This window comes from Oscarella lobularis, chromosome 8 (genome assembly GCF_947507565.1).
Source record: "Oscarella lobularis chromosome 8, ooOscLobu1.1, whole genome shotgun sequence".
NCBI lineage: Eukaryota > Metazoa > Porifera > Homoscleromorpha > Homosclerophorida > Oscarellidae > Oscarella > Oscarella lobularis.
Window position 1 is genome coordinate 866,147 of NC_089182.1, and position 25,084 is coordinate 891,230.

General features: G+C 47.8%; 7 protein-coding genes and 1 pseudogene across 8 annotated transcripts; all 8 read right to left on the minus strand.

Annotated features, from left to right (window-relative positions):
• Nucleotides 1–74: 74 nt before the first annotated feature.
• On the minus strand, nt 75–1,093 carry LOC136190602 (uncharacterized; annotated as a pseudogene).
• On the minus strand, nt 75–5,861 carry LOC136190060 (uncharacterized). The gene is made up of 3 exons (XM_065978135.1): nt 5,844–5,861; nt 2,028–5,497; nt 75–1,973 (listed from the first exon to the last, which is right to left on the minus strand). Exons 1-3 carry the CDS (start codon nt 5,859–5,861, stop codon nt 1,712–1,714), a joined length of 3,750 nt encoding a protein of 1,249 aa, XP_065834207.1. The 3' UTR covers nt 75–1,711.
• Nucleotides 5,862–6,015: 154 nt separating this feature from the next.
• On the minus strand, nt 6,016–8,724 carry LOC136190598 (uncharacterized). The gene has a single exon (XM_065978816.1). It carries the CDS (start codon nt 8,711–8,713, stop codon nt 6,131–6,133), a length of 2,583 nt encoding a protein of 860 aa, XP_065834888.1. The 5' UTR covers nt 8,714–8,724; the 3' UTR covers nt 6,016–6,130.
• A 339-nt stretch (nt 8,725–9,063) lies between these two features.
• On the minus strand, nt 9,064–11,230 carry LOC136190601 (protein smoothened-like). Its single transcript, XM_065978818.1, has 6 exons — nt 11,026–11,230; nt 10,291–10,916; nt 10,178–10,233; nt 10,015–10,122; nt 9,624–9,964; nt 9,064–9,571 (listed from the first exon to the last, which is right to left on the minus strand). The coding sequence occupies exons 1-6, from the start codon at nt 11,206–11,208 to the stop codon at nt 9,137–9,139; spliced, it is 1,749 nt and encodes a 582-aa protein (XP_065834890.1). The 5' UTR covers nt 11,209–11,230; the 3' UTR covers nt 9,064–9,136.
• Nucleotides 11,231–11,265: 35 nt separating this feature from the next.
• LOC136190599 (uncharacterized) lies at nt 11,266–13,580 on the minus strand. The gene is made up of 6 exons (XM_065978817.1): nt 13,245–13,580; nt 12,502–13,142; nt 12,392–12,447; nt 12,231–12,338; nt 11,837–12,174; nt 11,266–11,788 (listed from the first exon to the last, which is right to left on the minus strand). The coding sequence occupies exons 1-6, from the start codon at nt 13,425–13,427 to the stop codon at nt 11,357–11,359; spliced, it is 1,758 nt and encodes a 585-aa protein (XP_065834889.1). The 5' UTR covers nt 13,428–13,580; the 3' UTR covers nt 11,266–11,356.
• A 356-nt stretch (nt 13,581–13,936) lies between these two features.
• Nucleotides 13,937–14,999, minus strand: LOC136190623 (uncharacterized). The gene is made up of 4 exons (XM_065978844.1): nt 14,942–14,999; nt 14,679–14,887; nt 14,276–14,620; nt 13,937–14,223 (listed from the first exon to the last, which is right to left on the minus strand). Exons 1-4 carry the CDS (start codon nt 14,982–14,984, stop codon nt 13,996–13,998), a joined length of 825 nt encoding a protein of 274 aa, XP_065834916.1. The 5' UTR covers nt 14,985–14,999; the 3' UTR covers nt 13,937–13,995.
• Nucleotides 15,000–16,454: 1,455 nt separating this feature from the next.
• LOC136190610 (importin subunit beta-like) lies at nt 16,455–21,186 on the minus strand. The gene is made up of 25 exons (XM_065978829.1): nt 21,051–21,186; nt 20,927–20,985; nt 20,681–20,863; nt 20,457–20,507; nt 20,243–20,398; nt 20,104–20,180; nt 19,979–20,054; nt 19,862–19,921; nt 19,713–19,802; nt 19,547–19,657; nt 19,393–19,494; nt 19,113–19,337; nt 18,854–19,045; nt 18,677–18,801; nt 18,537–18,612; nt 18,409–18,483; nt 18,284–18,352; nt 18,082–18,229; nt 17,940–18,022; nt 17,775–17,882; nt 17,561–17,704; nt 17,396–17,504; nt 17,228–17,345; nt 16,986–17,169; nt 16,455–16,863 (listed from the first exon to the last, which is right to left on the minus strand). Exons 1-24 carry the CDS (start codon nt 21,088–21,090, stop codon nt 17,013–17,015), a joined length of 2,634 nt encoding a protein of 877 aa, XP_065834901.1. The 5' UTR covers nt 21,091–21,186; the 3' UTR covers nt 16,455–16,863; nt 16,986–17,012.
• A 23-nt stretch (nt 21,187–21,209) lies between these two features.
• LOC136190605 (short transient receptor potential channel 1-like) lies at nt 21,210–25,083 on the minus strand. Of its 2 annotated transcripts, XM_065978822.1 has the most exons (10): nt 24,945–25,083; nt 24,565–24,889; nt 24,320–24,501; nt 23,984–24,265; nt 23,038–23,772; nt 22,230–22,978; nt 21,990–22,179; nt 21,790–21,933; nt 21,554–21,739; nt 21,210–21,502 (listed from the first exon to the last, which is right to left on the minus strand). In XM_065978822.1, exons 2-10 carry the CDS (start codon nt 24,881–24,883, stop codon nt 21,290–21,292), a joined length of 3,000 nt encoding a protein of 999 aa, XP_065834894.1. In that variant the 5' UTR covers nt 24,884–24,889; nt 24,945–25,083; the 3' UTR covers nt 21,210–21,289. The 2 variants fall into 2 exon arrangements, with proteins under 2 accessions (XP_065834894.1, XP_065834895.1); XM_065978823.1 differs by lacking the exon at nt 24,945–25,083 and having other exon boundaries at nt 24,565–24,898.
• Nucleotide 25,084: the final 1 nt, after the last annotated feature.

Below are 25,084 nucleotides of genomic sequence, written 5' to 3' on the forward strand. Positions count from 1 at the left end.
GAGCGCGCGCCGCGTGCGAAGGAGTAGGCAGCTGGAGTAGGCACCAAAATGCACGTAGCAAAAATAACCGTACCTGCGGCCAGCAGAAGAAAACAAATCGTCATCAAATGGGAAAAAACAGACAACGACGACACCAAAACGCTTCAGCAAAAAAAAACCAACATCGAAAATCCTCAAATCAGTTACATGTCCAAAACTTTACGACCGGCGTTGATAATGTCTTCATCCTCAGGCCATTTGGCCGCAGTCGTTCCCTTGTCGTTCCCCTTGGCCTGCCATTGGGCGAGGCTCATTCCGCATTCGGTGACTTTCCCAGTGGGAGTGAAGATCTGATTATCGTGCCCGATTATCGTGCACGACCGTCATTCCGGGCCCCGAACACGTGCCGTGCCCGTAGTCGCCGTCGCCATTCATGACGACATAATTAATTTATAGAACATACCCTCGTGTCCCTCCAGCTGACCGCAAATGCCGAAACCGCGTCCAACGTAAGCGTAGACGTTGTCATGGTGATGATTGTCGTGACCGTCAAAGTCATTTTTCATCCCATTTCCGCTATAGGCGAAAAAGTTGTTGTGGGTCTCGTAGTAGCACGATCCGTCGTCGTTGTTGATCGCCTCCTGTTCGCAATCATAAAGTTTTTGGATATATAGTCGTATTGCTTGATGGGAGACGGCGTCTTTCCGTCGAGCACCTTCGTGACGAACACCTGACGATCCCAGCTATTGAACGGTCCGTGATCGCCCGATTCTCGACACGTGTTAAACAGAATGTTCTCCGTGAGATTCGACGCGCCGCCGAAGCCGTCGTTGAAATTGATTCCGGCTCGCGGTCCGTTGAAGAAAACGTTTCCCTGGAGGAGATTCTGACACGACTTCGCTTGGAAGTAGAACGACGACTGTTTTTCCCAAATTCCCAGCTCGTGAACGAAATTATAGAGAATTCGATTGAAACGAGGCTGATTGCCGTCGGTGCCGTTCGGTCCCATGCCGTCGATTCCCGCTCCGCTCGTGTATCCCCACGAAGCGATGGCCGTGTCGCGAATTCCGACTTCTGAACGGTCGTATTTCGAATGTATCCCGATATCATGACGGCATTTCCGAAATTCCCGTTACCGGTTTGTCTTGACTTCCGTCACGTTGAAAAGGGTTTTGACGCTCGTTACGACGTACTGAGTGTCAGCGGGAGACATTAAATACATCTATGCTGGCAGCCTTCACAATGCACAGGCTGCTTCTAGTAAGGTTCTTTTGAATTGACGGAGCATTCAACGAAGGTTTCACAGGCATAGTGTCAGGCATACTTTCCGCCACTCCGAGACTTCCGTGTTCTACGTATAGCTGTACCTTTGTGGCCCGTATGAGGAAGTTCAGAGTTCGGCGTAATCCACAACTGTGGGAACTGGCGCGTTGCCTATAACCGATACTGGCGTGCCCATAACCGGTAAGAGGGACTAGAAGTAGTGGGGGGCCCTCAATCCATTGCAGACGGCGATTTCGTTCATGATACACATGATACGGCGCGGAGACTACTTCGGTCCTTGCTCCGTGATTGCGCTAGCTACCCGAATCAACTTTTTACCATCTGCTAACACAAGGGAAGATCGATCGAGACCGAAAGCGCGCCGCTGATCTCTACCCTAACTCTGAGCGGCCCGGGCCTATAGCATCGGTCGGTCATTACCATCTCCCATACTACTAGTACTAACACTTCATGCAGTTGCTGCCAACATTTCTTTGAGGCGGCTTTGCGTGACTTTGAATGGAGGCCTCTCGTTCGGTTCTTCATCCCAACAAGCCGTCATTAGTTCCACGTAGTCGTTAGGACACGATTGCGACAGCACGGATGGCGAGAGAGTCGGACGCAGCCCGCTGATGATGCTGTCCATAAGATCGCACATGTATTTGTATTCACTCTGAATGTCCTGGTAAGGCAACTTGCGCGTTATGATCTCCCATAGGACGATGCCAAAGCTAGAAAGACATCAGAGTGATGAACGCAAAGCAAGGCCGGATCATCTCACTCACCTGTACACATCAGCCGAAGTACCGTATCCTTTTTTCAAAACGGCTTCAGGAGCTTTCCACAACGAAGTACCAAAGGAGTAGGAGGAATATTTCAAGCGGTCTCGATCCTTGCCACTTAATGAAATTAGTGGCACGTCTTCGCTGAAATCTGAAAAACCGCTATCTACTCCTGACGGTGGCGGTGGCGTGTCGTCTACTGCACTTTCGTCACTTCCTCTGAGAAGAAGAGCGCACCCGAAATCAGCCACCTTGACGCACCAGCGCGTGTCTACGAGCAAATTGGCGCATTTCAAGTCGCGATGGAGCCGCGGGGGATCCAAGCTGTGCAAGTACTGCATTCCCTTGGCGGCGTCCAAAGCGCAGCGCAGTTTTCTTTCGTAGTCGAGCTCCACCTTCGCGTCGTCTAAGATGCCTCGAAGCGATCCCATCTCCATGAACTCGACGACGAAAGAGGGAGCGACGTCTTCAGGTAGCCACACGGCGCCGATGAAAAGCACGATGTTCTTGTGGCGAACTCGTTTCATCATGTTGAGCTCTTTGGCGTTGTCGTCTTTCATTATGTCGACTATTTCGGGTTTTAGTTTTTTGACGGCGACCTCGTCGCCGCAGTATTCGCCCCGATACACGACTCCGAATCCTCCCGTGGCAATGACTTCTTTGATCGTTAACTTCTTGGGGTCGATTGCCCACGCTTGTTCTTCGTCATTGAGTTGTTGCCTTGTTTTTTCTAGAGTTCCCTCCGCCGTTTCTAAAGCGATTTTTTGCTTCTTTCGATAACGCCAGCTCACGCCAAGACAGCCCGAGAATAAACCCACAACTATGGCCACGATTAACGCTCCAGATCCTATCAAGTAGTAGGTGGGGATCTGGCACGTCAAGCCCGTGTAACCGGCATCGCATTTGCAAAAAACCGTGTCTTTGTCTCGCACTGGTACGCATTTTCCGTGGTGGCAATAGTCGAGAATGCACGTGCAGTTGTCAAAACCGATACTTCCCTCGAGTTCAGTTATCATTCCCGTCGGACACATCGTACATGTTTTAGCTCCAGCATTCGAGAACGTTCCCTTAGGACAAATTCTGCACGGAATTGACGTGAAATCGGTGCTGTTGTACCCAGCGAAGCAGCCCGGTTTGAACGACCAGATACTGGCGGTCTCACCGTAAGTGTCGCTTTGTATCATGTTGATTGAAAAGATTTGATCTTTTCGCGCGAAAAGGACTTGACGGTCGGTTCCGGGACTCTGATATTGGGACAATCGTATCCACTTCTTTTCATTGAAATCGAGAGTATACTGCCCACGAGATTGAGAACAGTACTTGCGTTTTAAGTCGTCGGGAGACTGCTTCGTAATCAATGCTTGGCGCAAACGAATACATCGGGCACTGTCAAGTGCGTCGTCTGCGACAATAATTCGCTTTCCAAGCATTACTCCTTTGTATTGACAAACGAAATTTTGACTCGGCGACGTGCCTACGTTTAGTATCTTGTGCCTACTCCACGAGGCCGACATCAAATTGAATTGCCATGTATAGTTTTGAAAACATCTACCCGCTATTTTCAATTGCCCACTGAAAACGTACATGGAGTTGAGAGTGTGACTATAATAAGCCGAATGGCCGAATCGGCCGGATGGTCTCAACGCGTTATCGCTTACTCGTACTTCTCTCCATTCGAAATCAAACTCTTTCTCGCGCCTGCCTTGAATCACGGTCAGAATCCAGAGATCGTTGAAAAGAGAAACATTGTTGCTGTCGCCTTGTGGAGCTACACCTCCAAACAGAAGGAAGCTCGAGTTTTGCAATGATACGAGTGACGCGAAAGCTCTAGGCGATGGACTACTAACGTTTCCCAACTGCACCCAAGTTCGCAAGTGATCGAGATACAGCCACAGTTCGTTGACAGCGGATACTTTAGCGTCATAATGAACAAAATATTTTCGCAATCCGAATCCCAATAGCAGGTAGTTGTGATATGATACCACCGACGCCGTGAAGGGTATGACGTCTGGAAACTCGTCCAAGTCGTATCGCCACCATCGAAAAGTCTTCAAGTCTAGCGTCCACATTTCTGGCACTGTCATATGCCGTATATGGATAAAGTAAGTCCATATGTCCTGTCCTTCGACCGACAGCTGTACATCATGGTTTTCATAATGGCCTGTAAAATAGAGAAGGTGGTCGTTTATTGTAGTATAGGCTGCAAAAGTGGACAGCAAATCGGGAGAAAGAATCGGCGTGTTGTCTCTCACCCATTTCAATGAGACCCCCGTCTTCTCTTCGTTTCCCTGCAATCTCCACATATTCGAATCAGTTGGATGGCCACCGTAGACGAACAGTTCGTTTTCATTTACAGCTGCTCTCGCGAACACAATCCTTTGTAGTCTAGCTTTGTAGTTAGAGTCTGCTGAATGGAATGTTGACGCAGCTCCGTCGAGGTTCATAGTCACTGCGTCTAGCCCGTTGGAAACAACGAGCGTTTTCAACGTGGTGTAGTACCCGTGGACGGAACCACCAAACTGATTAAAGTCATAGGGAATTCTTTCTCCCTTTTCCCATTCACGCGTACTGACGTTGAAACGCAATAGCCTGAAACTTAACGAATTATTCTCGATATCAGACCACAAGAGTCCAAAGAAATACACGTTGTTCATATGATAATCGACGTAAGGCGCAATTGACATTACAACTTCATCTGGCTTTGTTTCAATATGTTCCCATCTATACTCGGGACTGATTCCGCGATCAAAACCGCTGTCGTTTACGCAATTCAAAAGCCACAGTTCCGTGAGCCCTATCGAGTGGAAAAGTACAACAAACAGAGACTCTTTGCAACTGCAATTCGACGAGTTCTGTCCCAGAACAGCGAAACTGTGAAACTCAAAATTCCGTGAAAACAATGTCGATTTGCTTCCGTTAGTGATAGTAGTTTGCACTTCAATCCAAGTTTCAGTTTGACCATCAAAGATCCACGTGTCATTAGGTGTCACATCTGATAATGTCCCCCAGCAAACGTTATCAGTGCAATAGATGCCTCCTGTCAGAAACACACGACTGCCGCATAGTGTTGCCATAGTATGGCCCTGCCTTGCATGAGGCTCAGACTTTAGGTCGAGTTGAGTCCACGAATACGTTCGTGGACTGTATATCCACGTATCGCCCAGCGAGCTCTCATTTGTTTCTGAGCGAGGAGTGCCAGAAATGAGCCTTCCTCCAAACAGAAGAAGTCTTTTCGGGGACCCGATTTTTGACTCGTTTCGAGAGTAAAATACCATAGCTTGATCCCTTCTATAGCTAGGCACGTTTGATTTCCACGCGGCTTCAGAACGCAAGTTGCACCAGTTATTTATCGCTTCTTCCTTCAGCGTGCACACGAGAGGATCGAATTTCGCCAGCTGCCTCTCAAAATATTCTTCATTGCGATCGCCAGAGATGGGCAAAGCGAACAGAAGCGGAACTTGAAACAAAACGATCTAATAATGCACTAATAAGGGCCGGGGCATCTCATAATCTAGCTAAGGCGTCACCCTAACTCGATCAGATTATCGATGACACAAGGCAGGGTGCACGGTCGACCCCTGACCGAACGTGTACTGCGGTGCCAGGGACTGGCGCAGTATATGTATGAAACAGCCTTCCTGGCACTTGGTTACTAACTGACTTTTGATGTCAGTCATGATACAGTCCAATCCCAGTTGTTTCATATGTATGTGCTCTTCATGCAGCCTCGCCTCCTAAAGACCCCAGAAGAGGGCGGCTGGTCGGGGACGAGGCTATTCTTTGCTAGCTATGATCAATTAAAGCATGCGTATGGCTTACCGTAGCTGCCGTTTTCATTGGCACCGTTTGCCAGGATATGCGGGAAAGAATGTCTTACCCGGATATCAACGCAGATATTTTCCTGCCTGGAAGTTGCCGCATGGAGAGAGAGAAAGAGAGAGAGAGAGAGAGAGAGCGCGCTGCGCGCGAAGGAGTAGGCACGTAGCAAAAATAACCGTACCTGCGGCCAGCAGAAGAAAAATCGTCATGAAATAGGGGAAAAAAACAGGCAACGACGACACCAAAACGCTTCAGCAAAAAACCAACATCGAAAATCCTCAAATCAGTTACATGTCCAAAACTTTACGACCGGCGTTGATAATGTCTTCATCCTCAGGCCATTTGGCCGCAGTCGTTCCCTTGTCGTTCCCCTTGGCCTGCCATTGAGCGAGGCTCATTCCGCATTCGGTGACTTTCCCAGTGGGAGTGAAGATCTGATTATCGTGCACGACCGTCATTCCGGGCCCCGAACACGTGCCGTGCCCGTAGTCGCCGTCGCCATTCATGACGACATAATTGTTATAGAACATATCCTCGTGTCCCTCCAGCTGACCGCAAATGCCGAAACCGCGTCCAACGTAAGCGTAGACGTTGTCATGGTGATGATTGTCGTGACCGTCAAAGTCATTTTTCATCCCATTTCCGCTATAGGCGAAAAAGTTGTTGTGGGTCTCGTAGTAGCACGATCCGTCGTCGTTGTCGATCGCCTCCTGGCTGTTGTAGTTCGCAATCATAAAGTTTTTGGATATATAGTCGTATTGCTTGATGGGAGACGGCGTCTTTCCGTCGAGCACCTTCGTGACGAACACCTGACGATCCCAGCTATTGAACGGTCCGTGATCGCCCGATTCTCGACACGTGTTAAACAGAATGTTCTCCGTGAGATTCGACGCGCCGCCGAAGCCGTCGTTGAAATTGATTCCGGCTCGCGGTCCGTTGAAGAAAACGTTTCCCTGGAGGAGATTCTGACACGACTTCGCTTGGAAGTAGAACGACGACTGTTTCTCCCAAATTCCCAGCTCGTGAACGAAATTATAGAGAATTCGATTGAAACGAGGCTGATTGCCGTCGGTGCCGTTCGGTCCCATGCCGTCGATTCCCGCTCCGCTCGTGTATCCCCACGAAGCGATGGCCGTGTCGCCGATCCACGCGAATTCCGACTTCTGAACGGTCGTATTTCGATTGTATCCCGATATCATGACGGCATTTCCGTCGAGACGTTCGAAGAGACAAGAGTCGATCATCGCGTTTTCGGTTCCTTCGAGAAAGATCGCTCCCGCGCGCTGGAGAGCCCAATCGCCGCCCGACGGCATTCCGTGGGGATCCATGTACGTGTAGGCCGTGTCGCGAAAACCGATTCCTCGGTACGAAATTCCCGTTACCGGTTTGTCTTGACTTCCCGTCACGTTGAAAAGGGTTTTGACGTTCGTTACGACGTACTGAGTGTCGGCGGGAGGCATTCCAGTCCCGTTGTAATAGAAGTAGAGCATCTTCGTTTTCTCGTCGAAGAAGTACTCGTTGGGACTGTCGAGTTCTTCGAAAACGTTCTCGATGTAAAAATTGTCGCCGTTGTTGTTTCCTCTCGCGCCTTGAAAGCCTCCCTTGCTGAATGTGAACGTCGACTTGCCGGCGTCGTAGCCCCCTATTTCGAACATCCAACTCGCCCAATGACCGGGTCTCCACACCTGCAGGACGCCACCCATGGGATTTTTGTAGGGAGAGTTGGGCAAAACGCTCTTGTCTGCAACCATTCCGGACGGAACTTTGTACGTGAAGGCGCCGCCGCCTTGAGTTCCGCTTCCGCACCAATAGCCGGCAGGCGGATCAAAGTCTTTGCAAGGTCCACCAATGCCGAGTTGATACTTTTGAAACATGTGCGGAGTCGTGTTTCGAAGCGGCATGTCCGGATTGACTTCTTTGTCCGGTTTGGACGGCAGTGTGGGAGCTACCCACGATTTAGCCTTGAGTTCGGAACCGAAACCCATTTCGGGATCGGCATTCGGATATCGTGCACGAATAGCTCTCATGCCGTTGACACGAAATCCCGGAACGGCGTCGATGTTGGAAAGTTGAGCGACGTAGATATTCGGACCGGCGTTTTTGTGACCGCTCACGTGTCCGTCTTCCTGGGTGGGACTGTAATTCCCGTCGAAACGGAACCAACATTGGCGACTATAGCTACCCTGGTGCGAATCGTGCCACGTCCACACATTGCAACTTCCGTTGCGTTGGCACATCATCTCGCAATCTTGCCACGTGTCGTACGTCCCATTGATTGCTATGGCGCCCGGAGTTGGATGCATTGCATAGATGGCGTTTTCGTTCTGAGCGACCGCCCAAGCGGTGCTATTGGACACCTTATACGGTTTCCATTCCGGTTTTATTGATATTCCTCCGCTAATCCACGCCTCTTCGCCTTTGAAATTCATTATCGTCGCTCCGCTGTGCGTCGCGTTTAGGTTGATCGTGTCCTGTAGGTAGTGGGTGCCGGCTCGTAGAACGATGGTCGAGCCCATCGAAGCTGCCATCACTGCTTTGCTGATTGTTTGGAAGGGCTTTTCCATTGTACCGGGATTGCTGTCGCTTCCCTTGTCCGCGTCGACGTAGAATGTGGAGTCGGCGTTGGGAAGATCAAAGACGGCTATTCGTGACTTGGCAAACGTTTTTGCCGGAATGGAGAGATTGCAGGACTGCGTCGACGAGCCGTCGAGGGCGTCGGCAACTTCTTGAAACTGAGCCTTTGTGCGAAAAGGCTGGATTTTCATTGCGTACTCCAAGAGGAATTGACGCATTTTGCAATCGAACCTTTTTTGGTCAGCGCTGGGACTCGGTACGAGTGCCAGGAGAAGGACAAAGCTCAGAGATCTCATAGTGGTCGCCAATCACGTGACTCTTCAAAACATAGGCGTGGTCGCTTCTCGTCCACGGCACGCTAGCCATGAGGCAGACTCGAAAAAACAGTGCTTTTCCGCATGATGGGGCTGCCTAACGTCGATTGTAGCTATGCAATTGAGAAAGAGAATGTCGACTTGGCGAAGACATGCCGGGATGGCTTTCTTCAAAGGTAAGAGACCGTAGACATCCTTTTTTCAGTTGCATCAGGACAGTCCATGGTTGCATATGGTAATACATAGTTCGTACGTTGGGCTCTAAAGTTGTACGAACGACAGTCGCTCTCTAAAAGTATGCAACTGCTAGTCTAGACTAGTGACTCTATAGTACTGTAATGTCCTCCACAGAGTCATACGATGTCTCGAGCTAAAACAACAAACACACTTATAGCGAGATAGTTTTCAGTTTTGAGCGAGCGTTGGAAGCCTACTAGCTCTTGCTCTGCAGCAAGAGGTGACTCGTTTCCATGTCTTGGTCCAAAATCTTCGTGCTTCTTTCGGCGTAAGAGAGAGGGCGGCCAAAGCAAACAGAGCAAAATTGCCGAGTAAAAGGTCAACAATGGCAACAATTTCAGAACTCGACGCCAATTTTTCGCTGCAATGTTTTGCAGATCCGTTTGTTGTTTCTCTACAGAGAACGTATTGAACAAACGTGGCTATTCGAGCCGATCTGGCATTTGTGCCCAGATAAACTGCAATTGTTGTCATTATGAAACTGAAACAGAGAGGTACAACGAGCGAATTCAGAATAAATCTTTTCTGAATCAACGAATACGCGTCATGTGACGGCGATTTCTTGTGGTCACGCGTTGCTAAGTTTTGGTGAAATTGCTTGACCTACGATCAGAGCCATAATTGTTTAAATAAATCAAACGTTGTGGTAATTTACTTTATAAAGTTTGTGTATTATAAAAAATGACATAACGGCTCCTGAAAAGATGATGAAGCAGCTGGGTAACATTTGAGTATAGAAATATAGGCCAAGAGTGCGAGAGCTGCACGAAATTGTAAACACAGTTGAGTGGGAATAACGTCCTCCAATTGTCAGTGATGCAACCACGAGACCGGTAGGCACAAGAGAGGACAGAACCAACTGAATTATGAAAACGAGTTTTCTCCGCTGCCGTTTCGTGCCACATGCATCTGCTCTCCAAACGATAACAAAAGTGTTATATATCGAGCTCAGCCACCACATTAGAGTGGAAATAAATCCGAAATGGACTAGAAGTCCTAGCAGTTGGATAATATTAATGCAATAATTGCAGTTGTAATCTGCTCACCTTGAACGTTGCACAGTTTAGTAGGATCCGTCCACGATCCTATCAGGTCCTTGTGTTTGCAGTAAATTTTGTCTGCTGGCCAAATAACAGGCATAGTTAGAGCAATATCTATATCAGCACAGCGCGTAAACAATTTGATAGCACTTGATAAGAACGGACTTACTGACAATTGTCCAACTAACAGCTACTAAAAAACTTGGGAGGGTGTGATAATCGAACCTGAAAGCCGACGTACACATACACCTAATGCGTAAGAAGAAGAGGGTCTTATCTTACAACTGGAGAGTGTTGAGCCAAGTAAAAAATATGACGAAAAGTACGCACCAGCCGAAGACTACCGTTAGCAACAGTGCACCGTAGCAGCCGTTCGAAAGAACAGGAGTTTTCCACTCAGATTCCTTGCAGGGAGGCGAACATGGATAGTCCGCTGAGTACTTTACATTTGTTGTTTTTGTAAGCGGATAAGGGCACTGACCGGTTGAATTTGAGCTGTTGTCCCATGTAAAGTACTCTGCACAATCGGGAGGTCTTACGCAAAGACCGCTGTTTTTCTTTGGTAGTTTGTCCAATTTCATCCAAGTTCTTTTCAGGCTCTCACATTTGGAGGTATTCACCTCGAGGCACAGCCGACGAGTGACCAACTCATCGGAATCACTGCAGTCTCTGTAGACGTAACGGCAGAGCAGCGGTTCCACTTGGCGAGTACAAGACGATCGTACAGTCGATCTCAGTAGCGCGAAAACGAATTGCAGCTCGCTGTTGACCTTCTTCCTGTCCCCACATCCGGAAATAGAGACATTAGCCGCGGTTTTAAGTCGTCCTCGCATGAAATCGGGAAGCGAACTGCAGTTAGGACTGATAGCCTTCCTGGGCACTTCTTGACACGTTTGACTGTTTTGGGTCTTGGGGAAAGGAAAGTCCGATTACTTTCAATTTCAGTCATTCGCTCCAGACTCAAAACAAGGGACGAACTTAAACACGCGTAGAGGGTTACTGCAATAGTTGTCTTACATTCAAGTTGCTACCAGTAACGTCCCACGGATCGGCATAGTAGACGTAAACGGGCGTAGCCGTTACCAGTAGCAGGATAACCAAGCCCGTGCCTAACAGTATGCTTCCTGCCAGACTTTTTCTGCTGGCAGAGCGTTCTGTCGTAGTAGGACGAATCAGGTTTTGCGTTTCCTGCGAGAGCATGCTGTCCGAGTTTGATATGTGAAAAGTGTCACGCGCACGTAATGAAATCGATTTTACGTTTGGAATCTAAAAGCAGGCGAGGCTACTAAAAACCACGCCAATATACATGTAGAGTCTGCAGTTTTAGTTCAAAAGGGACGAACAAGTCTTAGTATTCAGAGTCTTGGTCAGCTCTGCTCCGCTTCGAAATACACGAAACGATGCGTTTCTTTAGACGTGACCAAAACTTCCGTGCCTCTTTCGGCATAAGACAGTAGGCAGCTAAAACAACCATAAAAACGTCGATTAGAAAAAAAGCAGCCATCGATAGGATTGGGCCCGTGGTTAGTATTAGTTTATTGCGGCACTCTTGTTCAGTGTTGAATGATTCGTTTACGCAGGCAGCGTATTTAAAAAAGCTCTTTAGGAGCACCGACTTCGCGTTTTTGCTCAAGAACACAGAATCTGCGCCCATTGAGAAACTGTAACATAAAGGCATAACGAAAGAGAGCAGAATAAATCTTCTTTGAATTAGTGAATACGCTTTGTAGATAGGCGAATTCTGGTGATCCGGCAAGAGCATTCGATGACATTGCTTAGCCTAATATAATTACACAACACTCTCACTTAGGGGAAATTTTCAACTCACTTGATACAACTTGTATATGATGACGAATGACATAAGCGTCCCAGAAAAAATAATGAGGTTGTTAGGCAACAGAGTGGTGTAAAATAATACTCTAAGAGATGGAGAGCTGCACGTAATAGTAAATACGCCCGAGGCTGCATATCGGCCTCCAATTTTCATTGAAGCAGTTACGAGACAGGCAGGAACGGCGACAGATAGAACGAACTGAATTGCAAAGACGATCTTGCCTTTACGATTCGGTGCATCGAGCGTCACTTTTGAGATAGCGACGAGAGTGTTGTATACAGAGCTGAACCACCACACTACAAAAGACGTGAATCCGAAATGAGCCAAAGCTCCTGCAGGAAAAAGAGTTTAGTTAGAAAAAAAATAGAAGCACAATTCATGCAGTGACCTTGAACGTTGCAAAGATCAGTCGGATCGTTCCACGACCCGATCAAGTCTTCGTGTTTGCAGTACATTTTTGTGGGTGAAATAATGACAGGCATAGTTATAGCAGTCACTATTCACAGAACGCGTGGCGGGAGTTAATGCGACAAACGTTCATTTGCTTACGTAAGATTGACCAATTAACGGCTAGTAGGAAACTCGAGACAGTGTGGTAATCAAATCTATATATACAGGAAAATAGATTACATCAGAGAAGAGAGGCTCGTGCGTCTTACAACTGAGGTATATTGAACCAAGTGAAAAATATTATGAGCATTAAGCACCAGCCAAAAATTAGCATAATTGACAGTGCACCGTAGTAGCCTCGCGACGAAATAGACGTTTCCCATTCCGATTGTTTACACGGAGGCGAACAGGAATAGTTTGCACCCGTACGTGGATGTTTCCTTGTCGTTTTTAGAAGTGGAGAAGGGCACTGATTGATTGAGTTCGAGCTGTTCTCCGCACCAAAGTATTTTGTACAGTCTGGAATTGCTGTACAAAAGTCTTCGATTTTTAGGTATTTCAGACGGCTCCAGGAACGCTTCAGACGATCGCATTTGGAAGCGTTCACCTGAAGACACAGAGAGCGAGTGACCGACTCCAGAGGAGCACTGCAGTTTCGGTAGACGTAACGGCAGATCAACGGTTTCAATTCGTCGGCGCAGGAAGAAGGTACGAAACGAATTAGCCCAAACATCGCTTTCAATTCACTCTCGACTCTGCGATATTCCTCACATCCGGAAATAGAGACGTCGGCTTTAGGTCGCCTCTGTAGTGGTAGAGTAGAATCGCGACGCAGACTCGTAACGAACCGGCTACATTCGGAGTAGGTAGCATCGACGGGCATTTCTTGACACGTTCGATTGTCTTGGCTCTGCGGATAGAGGGTCGTTTCATTTCACTTTCGTCTCAATTAATTAAAGCAGACCACGAAATTCTAACCCTGACGAGCATGCAACCGCAACTGCTGCCTTACGTTGCTACTGGTAAAGTTCCACGGAGTAGCGTAGTAGACGTAGATAGGCGTTGCCGTTGCCAGTAGCAGGATAACGAAGCCCATGCCTAGCAGTACGGTTCCTGCTACATTTGCCGTCTTGCTGCCAAAAACTTCTGTTGCGGGGCGAATCAGCCTTTGCCTTTCCGGCGAGAGCTCGGACATACTTCCACGTTAGTAAATAAATGGAGTGAGAGTGAGATAGCCTATATATTTGCACAGCAGACCTGTAATTTTCAATACGTAGTCTACTGCACAAGCTAAAAAAACAAACTTGCTAATACAGTAATACTGAAAACGCTTCATTCCAACAGTGTGGGCGTCAGGAGACATCGATTGACAGAGGATCAATTCGCATCCGGGAAAAAACGATCGCTGGGAGTCTCGCTGGACCCTCAGTTCGCGAAGCGAGGGGCATCCTCAAGGCGGCGGCGTTTTTAAAACCGTCGCGACCTATCGAGTATTCGCAGCGCCGCTTTTTTCGGCGTCGGGGCCCCGAATTCGCCCGTCGAACGCCGCTTCGGCGACGACAACGAGCGGAGGAAGAAAAAGCGCCAGTCGATATGTAAACGAATGCTTTTATCGACGTTACTGCGTCGTGCGAGAAAGAGTCATAAGTCGAAAGTCAACGAAGAGTACGCGGGAAAGACGATATGGTCGTTCGGGATGGCGAATCGAAATTGTCGGTAAGTAAGATAAGAAAATTTCTCGAAAAGTGTCACTATTGCTGCAGTTAGCGGGCAAACACGTATCCTATGGAAAATAGGTTTTTCAATCCATTATCCACTGGAGCGCATGCAGCTAGATTTCCACATGAATTGGTTGCGTAGAGCTTGCCGCATATTGTGAGATGATGCTTGGCTCCTAGCCCAATGAAAGAATCGGGGCTGTGGCATTCATTTTCTTGGTTGGAAACGATTCCGATTCGAACTTTAGAGCGCATTCCCACATTGAACCCTTCCTATTAATTAAGCTAATACATTATTCTATCCCGGCATGGTTAACTTGCTTACTGTATTGCAGTACGGCTGAAGAGATGATCCAGGGACAAGGCTCTTCCAAGTTGAGCGTCCAATGGAGGTTTGATGGTAAGTATTATGCCTTAGAACGTCTCTGAGGGACTTTGCATTCTTTGGAAGACTCACATAGTTGATTTCATGACCAGTTTTCATACCAACAAGGATCTCTTTGAATGGAAGAGTCCAAAACGAAGCCAACTTGGCTTCATTTTGGTCAAAGTTGACGTTGTTTTCATTGAACGAAGAATTGGACGTCCAAAGAGGACTGTCATAGTGAAACGTCTGCTTTGCGCCGTCAATTTTCATCAGAAGCGTCCATCCGCCTTCTTTGCAGTAAGTCTGGGAGCCGATAGTGTGTACGTAAAGGGGTTTGCATCTGTCGCGGTATTTTACGTACCTGAAACGCCGGATAGTTAGACGACGGTTTGATCCAGTAGACACCGGGTTTGTAGCCCTTCAACTTGCTCAAAGCTAAACACGACGACGCCGGATTGTTCACGGCGTTGTCATCTAAGCTGTCTGGGCTATATTCAACGACGAGCGAAAGCCACTTTTCTCCGTTGCAATATTGAACGACGTCCTTTCGCACGTTGTAACGTAAAGTCCCTAGTCACGGAAATCGTATTGATTTATTTGCGTGCAGACGAGGAATAGTTGTACCTGCAATTAGAGGCGAACAGCTCTTTTCAGTGTACGTTAGCATTTGGGGACCCGGCTCTCCTGCAAGCATTGTGTTACAAAATTCGATCACCGTTTGCAAAATTAAGACTGGCGGCACCTTTTTGACCCTCAGGACCCCTTGGGCCCTGTTGTTGACAGCAGTTACAACCGTTTGCATTGTCTTGCTGAATAGAGGAGAGAGGTTCAAAGGGATAGAACTAAAGGAGTAGTACAGTAGCGTACCTTGCTAGTGATAGCTCCATGAGAAGTGTAAATGATAGCCAAAATAACGACAACCGATGATGTTGGATTCATTGGGTACTATTTAGTCTGTTTATGTATGTGCGTGTTTAGTTGTTTATATAGAGATGGAACCAGCTAGCTAAACACGGTGGTGACACAATGAGAATGCGGGATGATTGGCTCGCGTGACTTACTTTGCAGACTCCGGAAGTCCGGGTGCAATTGGACAGTCACACCGGTTTCTTATGGACGCGATCGCTGTAGGCAAAGGAACGAAATAACACGGGTAGACGTAGAAATGCTAATATCCAATAGAAGCAGGACGAAGAGGTAAAACCGTGAGAAAACGATGCCATTGTTATTGACTTTGTTTTTAGGAGTTTGGGGTCCTGAGCATGACCCCGTATGAAAAAAACTGCTCATCGGGGTCCTGAGCAAGACCCCGTCAACAAAAACTGCTCACTTGAGAGGGGAGGGGACGAATTTTTATTAAATAAAAATGAAAAAAAAATGCACATAGTCTCCCGTTTCATCTGGGCAGTTTTTGATGACGGGGTCATGCCCAGGACCCCGATGAGAGCAGTTTTTGATGACGGGGTCTTGCTCAGGACCCCAAGCTAAACAGAAAAAAAGTCAATAAACAATAACATTGCTTTCTCATAATTTTTACCTTCTCCTCCGTCTTCCGCTTTCATTGGTGTGTTCAATGCTCGTATGATCGCTTTTCATCGGTTTTGCCCGAAAAGCCGCCGCTCACCCTATCACAAGTCGAATCCGAGAAGGGTCGTTTTGCTCGAAAAGCCGTTGTATCTCTCCAGGGATGATGCTCTGCTCTTGCCTGGCCTTGAACACCACTGCGTTTGGCATCCATCTCCGTACGATCAACTCTGGTGGTCGCCGCCCTCGCTAAAAAGTATCAAAACAAGTGTGAGGAAGGGAAACACGTAGGCGCGTAAATTCTGGTGGTAGACTACACAGCGATTCTAAGCTCGAAGCAAGCCAATGTGGAGTTTGGCATCCATCTCCGTACGATTCGAAGCACGTACGCACGATTTCTCGAAGGGGAGCTCAAAGCAAGCCAGGGTTGACCTAAGGATGTAGGCAAGCGACATCAACGGGGAGCACCGCAACGTGTGAAGGTTTTTTTTTGCACCTGCTCGTGTATTGACGTCCTTCTTCAGCTCAAACGACTACAGTACGACGAGCTAAGGAACGAGAACGTTCGTCAGTTGCGCGCATGTTCAGCAAACGATGTATACACGTGACAAAGTTTTATATGTAGTACGCACGTGTAATGTCCGTAGTCTCCGTACAAATGCGTGCAAACAAGGGTTTGTAGTTGTACAAGAACGCTGCGGAAAGAGAAAGAAGAAAAGGGCTAGAGGGGCTCATACAATGAGCAAGATTAGAAAAATCTCGCACGCGACGAACCAAACCCACTAGAGCGCCCCGCGAAAGTTAGAAGAGACGTGTAAGCAGTGCAGTAACGTTGTCTGTTGCTTTCGCACGCTGTTGTAGAGTCGTTTTTTGGCACGCTGTAGTTTGTCTGCAGAACGAGTGCAAGTCCTGTAGGAGTATGCCGAATGAAGGAAAGGGGAACACCACCGGAGGAGAGGCCGAGACAGATGCGACGAGAACACCAAAGGAGAACATTGAGACGAGCTAATTCTACGAAACACCTATGCACAAACGAATTTGTAAAGTAATGGTGCGGCGGAGGGGGAATGGAGGGAAGGAGGAAATTTGCCAGTAGTACTCTATTTGCGTTTTAAGAGGAGGCGAGTGCGAGTGCTCTTCTTACCTATGACAATGATACAGACCGACGGCTTTATGTGATAACCTTCCGTACTTCTCTCGCCGCCCACATGGCCAGTTTCTTTGTCCTGCTTATTTTCGAGTCTTTGCCTTCCGCGAGTAGTTGAGTAATCGCCGGCTTGTTTTCGACGAGACTTTTCAGCTGCTTGTTGAAAATGCGACAGAGGTCCCTAAAAAGAAAGAAATTTCCACTTTCGGAGAAACGGCGCCAGATTGAAGTATGCAAACCCTAGAAGTCCGCAACAGACGGCCGTGTTGGAATCAGAGTGATCAGCATCAAGAGCGATGTGCTCAATGAAGGAGATGATGTTCGGCAGGTGAGGATAAAGAGACTGCAACACTTCATCTGTGCATACGTAATAAATAGATAAAGATAATAAGTAGAAGTGCTCTCACAATTTGGGGCGCTTTTATCGCTGTCGGTCATTCCTTGTACAATTCCAGTGTAGCCCTCAATGCAGGACTCGCGCAGTTCGTTTAGATACTCCAACATTTCATAGTCCGACTGCAAAACATAAAAAAAAATTAATCATAGTTAGACGGCAGTATTCAATTGCTAACCTTGTCGACTTGGGCTTGCGATGCCTGCAATAGAACGGACATCACAACGTCGAGAAATGCACCGAAGTTGGTTCCAATAGCAAGTGCAATATCGCCAAAAACAGATAGAATTTGAGGCTTCACCGACCTGTGAACATTTGGGTCCTTGTACAAAAAGAAACACGAATATCATGTGATCAAATCAAAACAAGTAGGAGTAGATAGTGGAACGTACGACGAGTATCTCAGCCAATTGTTGCATTAATTGGGCGCACATTGGTTCCATTTCTCGTCCAAGTGCCCGCGACAAATCGCCGACAACGCCCACAGCAGCAGAACAAACCTAACACACTCCCTTCTTAGTCGATTCCGTTAAGAGAAATCAATAATTCAAATGTACCAAATAGCTTTCCTTGTTTTGAAGACCAGACAGAAGAAACGGCTGAAATTTTTCCAGATAGACGCGAAAATCGGCTCCCAACACTAATCGGCGAAATCGCGTGTTTTTTTTCTTTTTGCAACTCCTCCCCTTCCCCCCTTACATTCTATCAGACTGCCCACTGCCATGAGAGCATCCTCGTGCAGTCCACCCGCTTTTCCTAGGCTTGGATTCAGCATGAAGAGCAGCGCTTCCATCACGGTATCCGCTATCTTCATCGCGTCCTCTTTCACCATTTTTCTCAATATGCTCTAGAGGAAATAAGAACTTCTAAAACGGCCAACTTTGCGAAAAGCGCTCTCTACCTGAAGAGTGGCACATAGCATTGATTGGAGGTCTTGATACTGAGCTGCTGAACCGTCTCCTACATTGGTCTAATAAAGAAGGAAATTCGTCCCATATCCCCCCGTCTTGAATCAAAAAATCTCACGGAAGCCAGCTGTAGAACACGCTGGAGCTTCTGAAGAATAACTAAAGTTGTTGCTTGAACGGTCGGGTAGCAATCCTGAGACACTTATCGTCATTGAATCAATAAAATACGCAATCTACGTCCCCAACCTTTGGACTATTCTTTATGAACTCCATTATAGCCTCATAGGCTGCCGTTCTAAGATTACTCTGATCTCCGTCCCCCCTAGCAAAAAAAAGATCGACACGGTAAAGAATCGTTCTCCCCCCACTCTTGGAAGCCAATTCACCTATCCGTCACTGCTAAAAGTTTTTCGAGTACAGTCGCAAAAACCGGCGAGAGACTGTACGTCGACGGTTCGTCTTCCTTCCTTTCGGCCGCGTCATAGGCAGCCTCTGCCAGCGACGACAATGCCTTTGAAGCAAGAAAATAAATCAATGCACGTCATTTGTTTGCTTGTTCTTACCCAGCAAATGTTCGACGCGACGCGAGGCGGTTTTTCGAGACATTGCAAGAGCGATTCCAAGAGCGGGCCGACATACGACTCCTGTAGAGCCGCTTCCGGCATCAGATCGCACACTTTCCCTACCGTCCACGCGACGGTGTCTTGGACCACGACACTCGGGTCGTCGAGCATTTTAATCAACTGCGGCATTGCCTAGCAACAACAACAACAACAACAACAACAAATAAGAAACGATATTCATATGAATTATTTTATTTACCTTTATGACGATCGGTTCCAGGGCTTTCTGAGAGGGTCCCTCGAGAATCGACCCGAACGCCATAATAGCGGCATCGCGATACTTCCAGTTTTCATTCGTGATGTTGCCTTGGACGAAGGGAAGGACCGAGGCGACGACGTCGTCGCCGCAGCATCCGGCCATCAGTCCTAGACACACGCCGGACGCTTTGCATGGATTCCACTCGTCCTCGTCATCGTATTCTTCCTATAAAAAAACAACCCCATTATATTAATTCTACTGATTGCTGTTTTTCTCTCACCTGTTTCGTGAGAATGACGAGAAGAATTGGTAAGAGAAATTGTAGGGCGCCCTTCACGTAGAATTTACTGATTTGACGCGGAGTGAAATTGCCTTCGGCCGCCTTAATAATAACAATAAATAGTGCTAATCGCTCTATAAGAATCGCGTGTTACTTCTGCTGCTTCTATGGCTAGATCGGTCTCTTCGTCGCAAATCGACGACCAGAATTCGATTCCTTGCAGGCAAACGTCGTCGGTGGGCGATTTCATTGCTTCGATGGAGATCTGAGGATAGAATAAAGGACTGTGCATAAACGTCTTGTTAGTCTTTTTTTCTTACAGGAAAAAGCGCTCGTCCCATATACGTTTCCATGTGTTGATAATAGAGCGACACGACTTTGACCATCGTTTGCAAAGCAGCCACTTTTACCTGAGAATTAAAATAATAATGAATTTATAATAGTCGTCAGGAAAAAAAAAAAGACTCGCTCTTTCGTCTGAGCACTGGGTCGCCTCGCAGATGACCTCCATAATGTAATTTCGTTCGCTCTGAATTTCAAAAGTTTAAAATTCCTTCCTTTAAAAAAGAAAAGGGAGAGAACTTGCCTCTTTTTCAAAATTTTCGGTAGTAAACTCAAGCGAATTCAATAGCGCGCGCGTGGCAGCCAGCCGCACGTCAAAACTAAAGAATGAAATTAAATAAATACATACATAACTACGAAACCGAATACCTGGGCTCTTCCTTTCGCATGCACTGCATAACAGCGGTAAGCAACTCGTTCGCGTAGCCACTCAAAACGGCCTGATCCTAGACCCCAGATTCCCCTCATCGTCTCGCGAGACCGACGACGCGCCCGCGTTCCCACGCACCACTTCCTCGCAGACGTAGCCAATCGTTTCCATGCTCGCCACTTTGAGACTTTCCGTGCTCCGTTGCGGATCGGCGACGACGTTCTCGAGCAACGCCGGAACGAGCTGCGGCCACAGGGCGCCCGGCAACTCGGCGCAAGCAATATAAGCGACACACTGAGAACGGAATCAGATCACATTGCCATGATCCCCCACGAAAATTCAAATTTAGAACCTGAGCTGCAGAAGACGGCGAACGCCTTTCCGTGCCAAGACTGCCAAGAACCTTAATTAATTAATTAATTAATAATTAGAATCTAACAAAAATATCGATAATTAACTAATTAATAATTAGAATCGAACTTTCAAAAATTTTGATACAAGATCATGGAGATCGTATCGTTATAAGAGGAATTCAATTGGGGTCCCTTTTTCATTGGCACTAGTTTTTGTTTTCACCTTCGCCTTGATCTGCGATCTCACTTCGGCGTCGATTGAGAGCCAGCGTTGCTGATATTGAAGTTTGAGTGCCGGGTCTTTTGCCGTGATGTAGTTTTTGAATTGGAGGCCGGCCGCCATGCGAACGACGTCGCTTCGTTCGACCGATGCCAGTGCATCGGCGAGAGAGTTGAGAAATGCGGCCTGCGCGGAGTTTTTTTGAATGACAGGGCCCCCCTTTTGGGAAACTCGAGCGAAATCGCTTACTAGATTCGATTCTGCAGCTTGGCGAAGATATTGCTCGGCTTGCTGAAGAATTTCGCGATCTACGGCGCGAAGGTTTTCGGTTTCGAAGGGTTTCCGGGCGGGGAGAGCTCGGTTTCGGCTTTACCTGGCGAAATCGTCGCTTCGAGGATTTGCACGAGATCCATGTTAACAGATCAGAGCTCCTTTCACCCGGTTGACGGCGTTAGCGCTTCGCTTCTCGGCGACAAACCGCGTGAAAACGACGACCGCGTGAATCGAGCGCGCGCTACAGTAAAACTCGGACTCCCGGACAAAACGAATTAATCAATACGAACGACGGTATGACGTCAGCTAAAACTGTCAGACACGATTTACTATCTAAGATTAGTTTCCTTTCACCGAACCAAAGACTTTGCCCAGCACTCCTTGACTCTCCTGAGGGGTTTCGGCGTATTCATCTTGATCAGCTTCGTCAATCGATTCCTGTTCTTCAATAGGCAGTTCCTCAGTCATTAAGTCTGTAGCTGCACTATCCCCCGTTTTTTTGCCTCGAAGCAGTTTGCCAACTCTATTGACCACGCCTCTATTCTGAGACTCCTAAAAAATCAACAATAATGACATTCAATCTTTGTTTTTCCTCCCTCTGACCAGTTTCTTCAGTAGTATCTCTATCTTGGCGTTCAAATCCGTCAGTTTATTGTCGACTACTTCGAGATCTTTCTTTGATACGCTTTCTTCCTTTTGGCTCTTCTCCTTCTGTCGCTTGTACTTTTTCACCATTTCTTCGATGGCTTTCGAGCGAAAGTCAGCTTTCATTTTCTCTTCTCCAAAACGCTGCAGTAAAAAATTAAATTTTATTCATTTGCTCATGCAGCTTTACTCACCTGAAATCGCGACTTTCCCAAATAGCTGCAGAGAGGCTTGAAAGGAAGACTAATGATATTGAACGGAACAGGCATAAGAGGATCTTCCGCAAACTCCAACACAATAGCGGTGCGCGCGAATTTCCAATTGGTTTCAGCATTAGCCTGAAAGCCAGCTTATAAAAGAGCAAATATACAGCAGCAGGTCTCCCCACAATTACCTGTATTTCGTAAAATTTACTAAAGACCAAACCGAACAGTAGACCCAAGAGAATTCTACTGGAAATGATAGACCAAATAAGAAATAGGATGCTCCCAAAGATGGTCTCGACGTTGGAGCTGGCCTCAAAATTGTCAATACTCACGCCGCCGAGAGTGGTCCAGAAAACAGTTCGAAAAGAGGCAGCAAATCTAAAATTATAATCAGTATATAGATCTCAAATATTCGACGTCGTTTCTACCCGTCGATTTCGGACGGCACAGTGTAATTGGCCCCGATCGGCGGATTGGGACTGTGCAGAATCGACGAGTAAATGCTCGCTATAGCCAACGAAAAGCCGAGCATAAATATGAGAACCATCGTCAAGAAGGTGATAAATAACTGTATCATGCCCAAAAAGGACATGTGAACGGGACCCAAAACGGGATGAATTCTCGAATAGGAGAGAATGCGTATGGAGCAGCCGAGTGCGCAGAAACCGAACAGATAATAGGACGCGCGCACAATCTCGAAACTGTTTACCCCCGAAGCGTAATAGCCAATCAGCATGAGGATGAAGTAGATGACGAAGCCGAGAAGGATAACGGAATCGGCAATATTATCGACACTCTGCAGATAGTCCATCGTTTTCTTCTTTTTGTAGAGATGATAGAATTGGGTCGCTTCTTGGAGTATGTATCCGATTACGAAGACGAGCAGGATCCAATCGATTGCCGTCAATTCCGTGCGATTTACCTCGCCGTTGTAGACGGAACTGACGATCAGAACGATCATGAAGAGAGCGTAGGAAACGAAATTGGCCGTGAAAGCGATGACGGGATTTCCGTGGAGAAAGCGAAGTTCTTCGGCGAGACAAGGCAGAAAAATGACGAGGAGCATACTCAGCGTTATGTCCCTGATTGTTTCAGCTTGCGATTTCGTTTTTCCCGTGTGAAGACTTCCCTGCCAGATTGCCTCGACGTAGTCCTGCACCAAAGGACTGGAAACAAACTAAAAAGAAAATACGTTATTAATTAATAGTCTATTTAATTGTGTGGGCGTGGTCGTGCCTTCTTCATTTCCGCTCTGATCGCATAGTCGAGCAAATCGTCCGTAATGAGATTCTTCGACGCTTTCGCCGAGCACGATTCAAGCAATTCGATCGCTAGATCCTCTAACGCGCAGGCCATCGACTCCATGTCGCGCTTGTAGGCGCCCCCGAGCAAAGCGGCCTTCGACAAGGCGCGACTCAACTGGAGACTCACCAAAAGCGGATCGCGACACTCTACAATCGGATCGGCATTGCTAAGCATGCGCAGCTGCTCGTAATGCAATCGACTCAGCTGTTCCGTCGTCACGCGAACCGTCGAACTCGTGCGAATCAGCGCGGCGCATCCCTTCTCGTTCTTCGCGACGAGCGCCAGAAAGAGAGGCGTATCGCCGGCGTCGTTCTTCGCTCCGACGTCGCTGCCGAGTTCGATGAGATAATCCAACGCGTCGATCGCCTTTTGTCCGCCGCGCGCCGCCTTGTGCAGCGCCGTCGCGCCGATCGAATCGACGAGCTTCAAATCGACTTTCAAGTCGTTGGCGCGACGTAGAAGATCGACGTTGCCTTGTTGAGCGGCCGCGTGGCCGACGTTGCCGCCTTTGGCTCCGAGCTCGTGCGGATCGTAGCCTTCCTTGAGCAGAAGAGCGAATTTCTCGTCGGCGTCTTTTGCCGATAGACCGGCGGCGAGAGTGACGGGAAAGTCGGCGACGATTTGATAATTCGTCGAGTCCGGTTTGGCACCGCGATCGAGCAAAAGCTGAAGAAAAGACAAATATAATAATATTAGTTCTCATTGCTTCCATGCCTTCGAACTGACTCCATATGGGAAGTATGGGATCAGCTTGAAGGAATGGGAACTACTGTAAACCACTACTGTATACCGTGCAAATATTTATTACCAATAAAGGCGCGTCATTTTAGATCGAAAACAGCGCCGAAAACCGAAAGAGAGCGTATAATCTCCGTACCTGTACTGTCAAAAGGGATCCAGCGAGCACAGCGGGCCAGAGAAAAGCATTAGCATATTTTTCAATAACACTCGGTGCCTTTGCCACGATGACGTCAAGAACGGCGCCGAAATTGGACCGCGACGCGAGAGCGAGAAACGATTCCGTCGCATTCTTTAGACCGACGTCAAACATAACGTCGACGGGCGTCTTCTCGTCGTTATTGGGAGCGTTTAGATCGCATCCGGCGTCGATGAGCAACTCGATTCGGTCGGATCGCAAGTGATTTGGCTCGACGTTCATCTAAAACGAATTTACATTGGAATTCTTTGGCTTTTGCATCGATCCCTAACCGACCGCGTAATGCAGTGCGTTCGAGCCTTGCGAGTCGGTCGAAGTGACGTCGACGCTCTTGGCGACGATTTCTTCGAGAGCGACGCGAGGAAAGTTGATCGCTTTGGCGGCGTGGTGAACGACGTTCGCGCCGACGCTGTCGACGCCGTTCACGTCCGCTCCGTGATCCAGCATCACTCGAAGCACTGCACGATTGAGAAAAAGAAAAAAAGTGAGCTAACACTATTGAATGATTTTAAAAGACTTACTATCGACGCACGAGGTCGCGGCGAGTTCGAGCGTGGCGCTGTTCGCCTCCTTGGCGAACTTGGAAAAGGCGTCGCACAGATCGTGCATGGGCGTCAGCTGCGACTCGCCGGCGCGCGCGTTGATCGTCCTCTCCACTTCGGACTCGTTTTCTTTGAGAAAGGCGACCAAGCAGTCTTTCTGGCCTTCGTTGAAACACGTAACGATCTCTCGTAGACGCGTCTCGATCGCCGACGTCGGCTCGGCGGCGTCATCCGGCAAATAGGCGGGATTCGGCACGCTGAGATCGTTCTTTTTGTCGCCTGTAGCGAGCAGTTCCATGACGCTCTAAGAGAGAGTTGCGTACGGATAGAGCAATGAGCGTTCAATGAGCCAGCGAAACCTTTGTCTAGATGATAATAAAATTGCGGCGAATTAACATCGAGGATGTACGTCGGTGGTCTTGAACTTGAATGACAATAAAGCCAAACCATCCATGTAATTTCTTCGCTAAACGGCTTAGATCCCCTATAGGAAGACGGA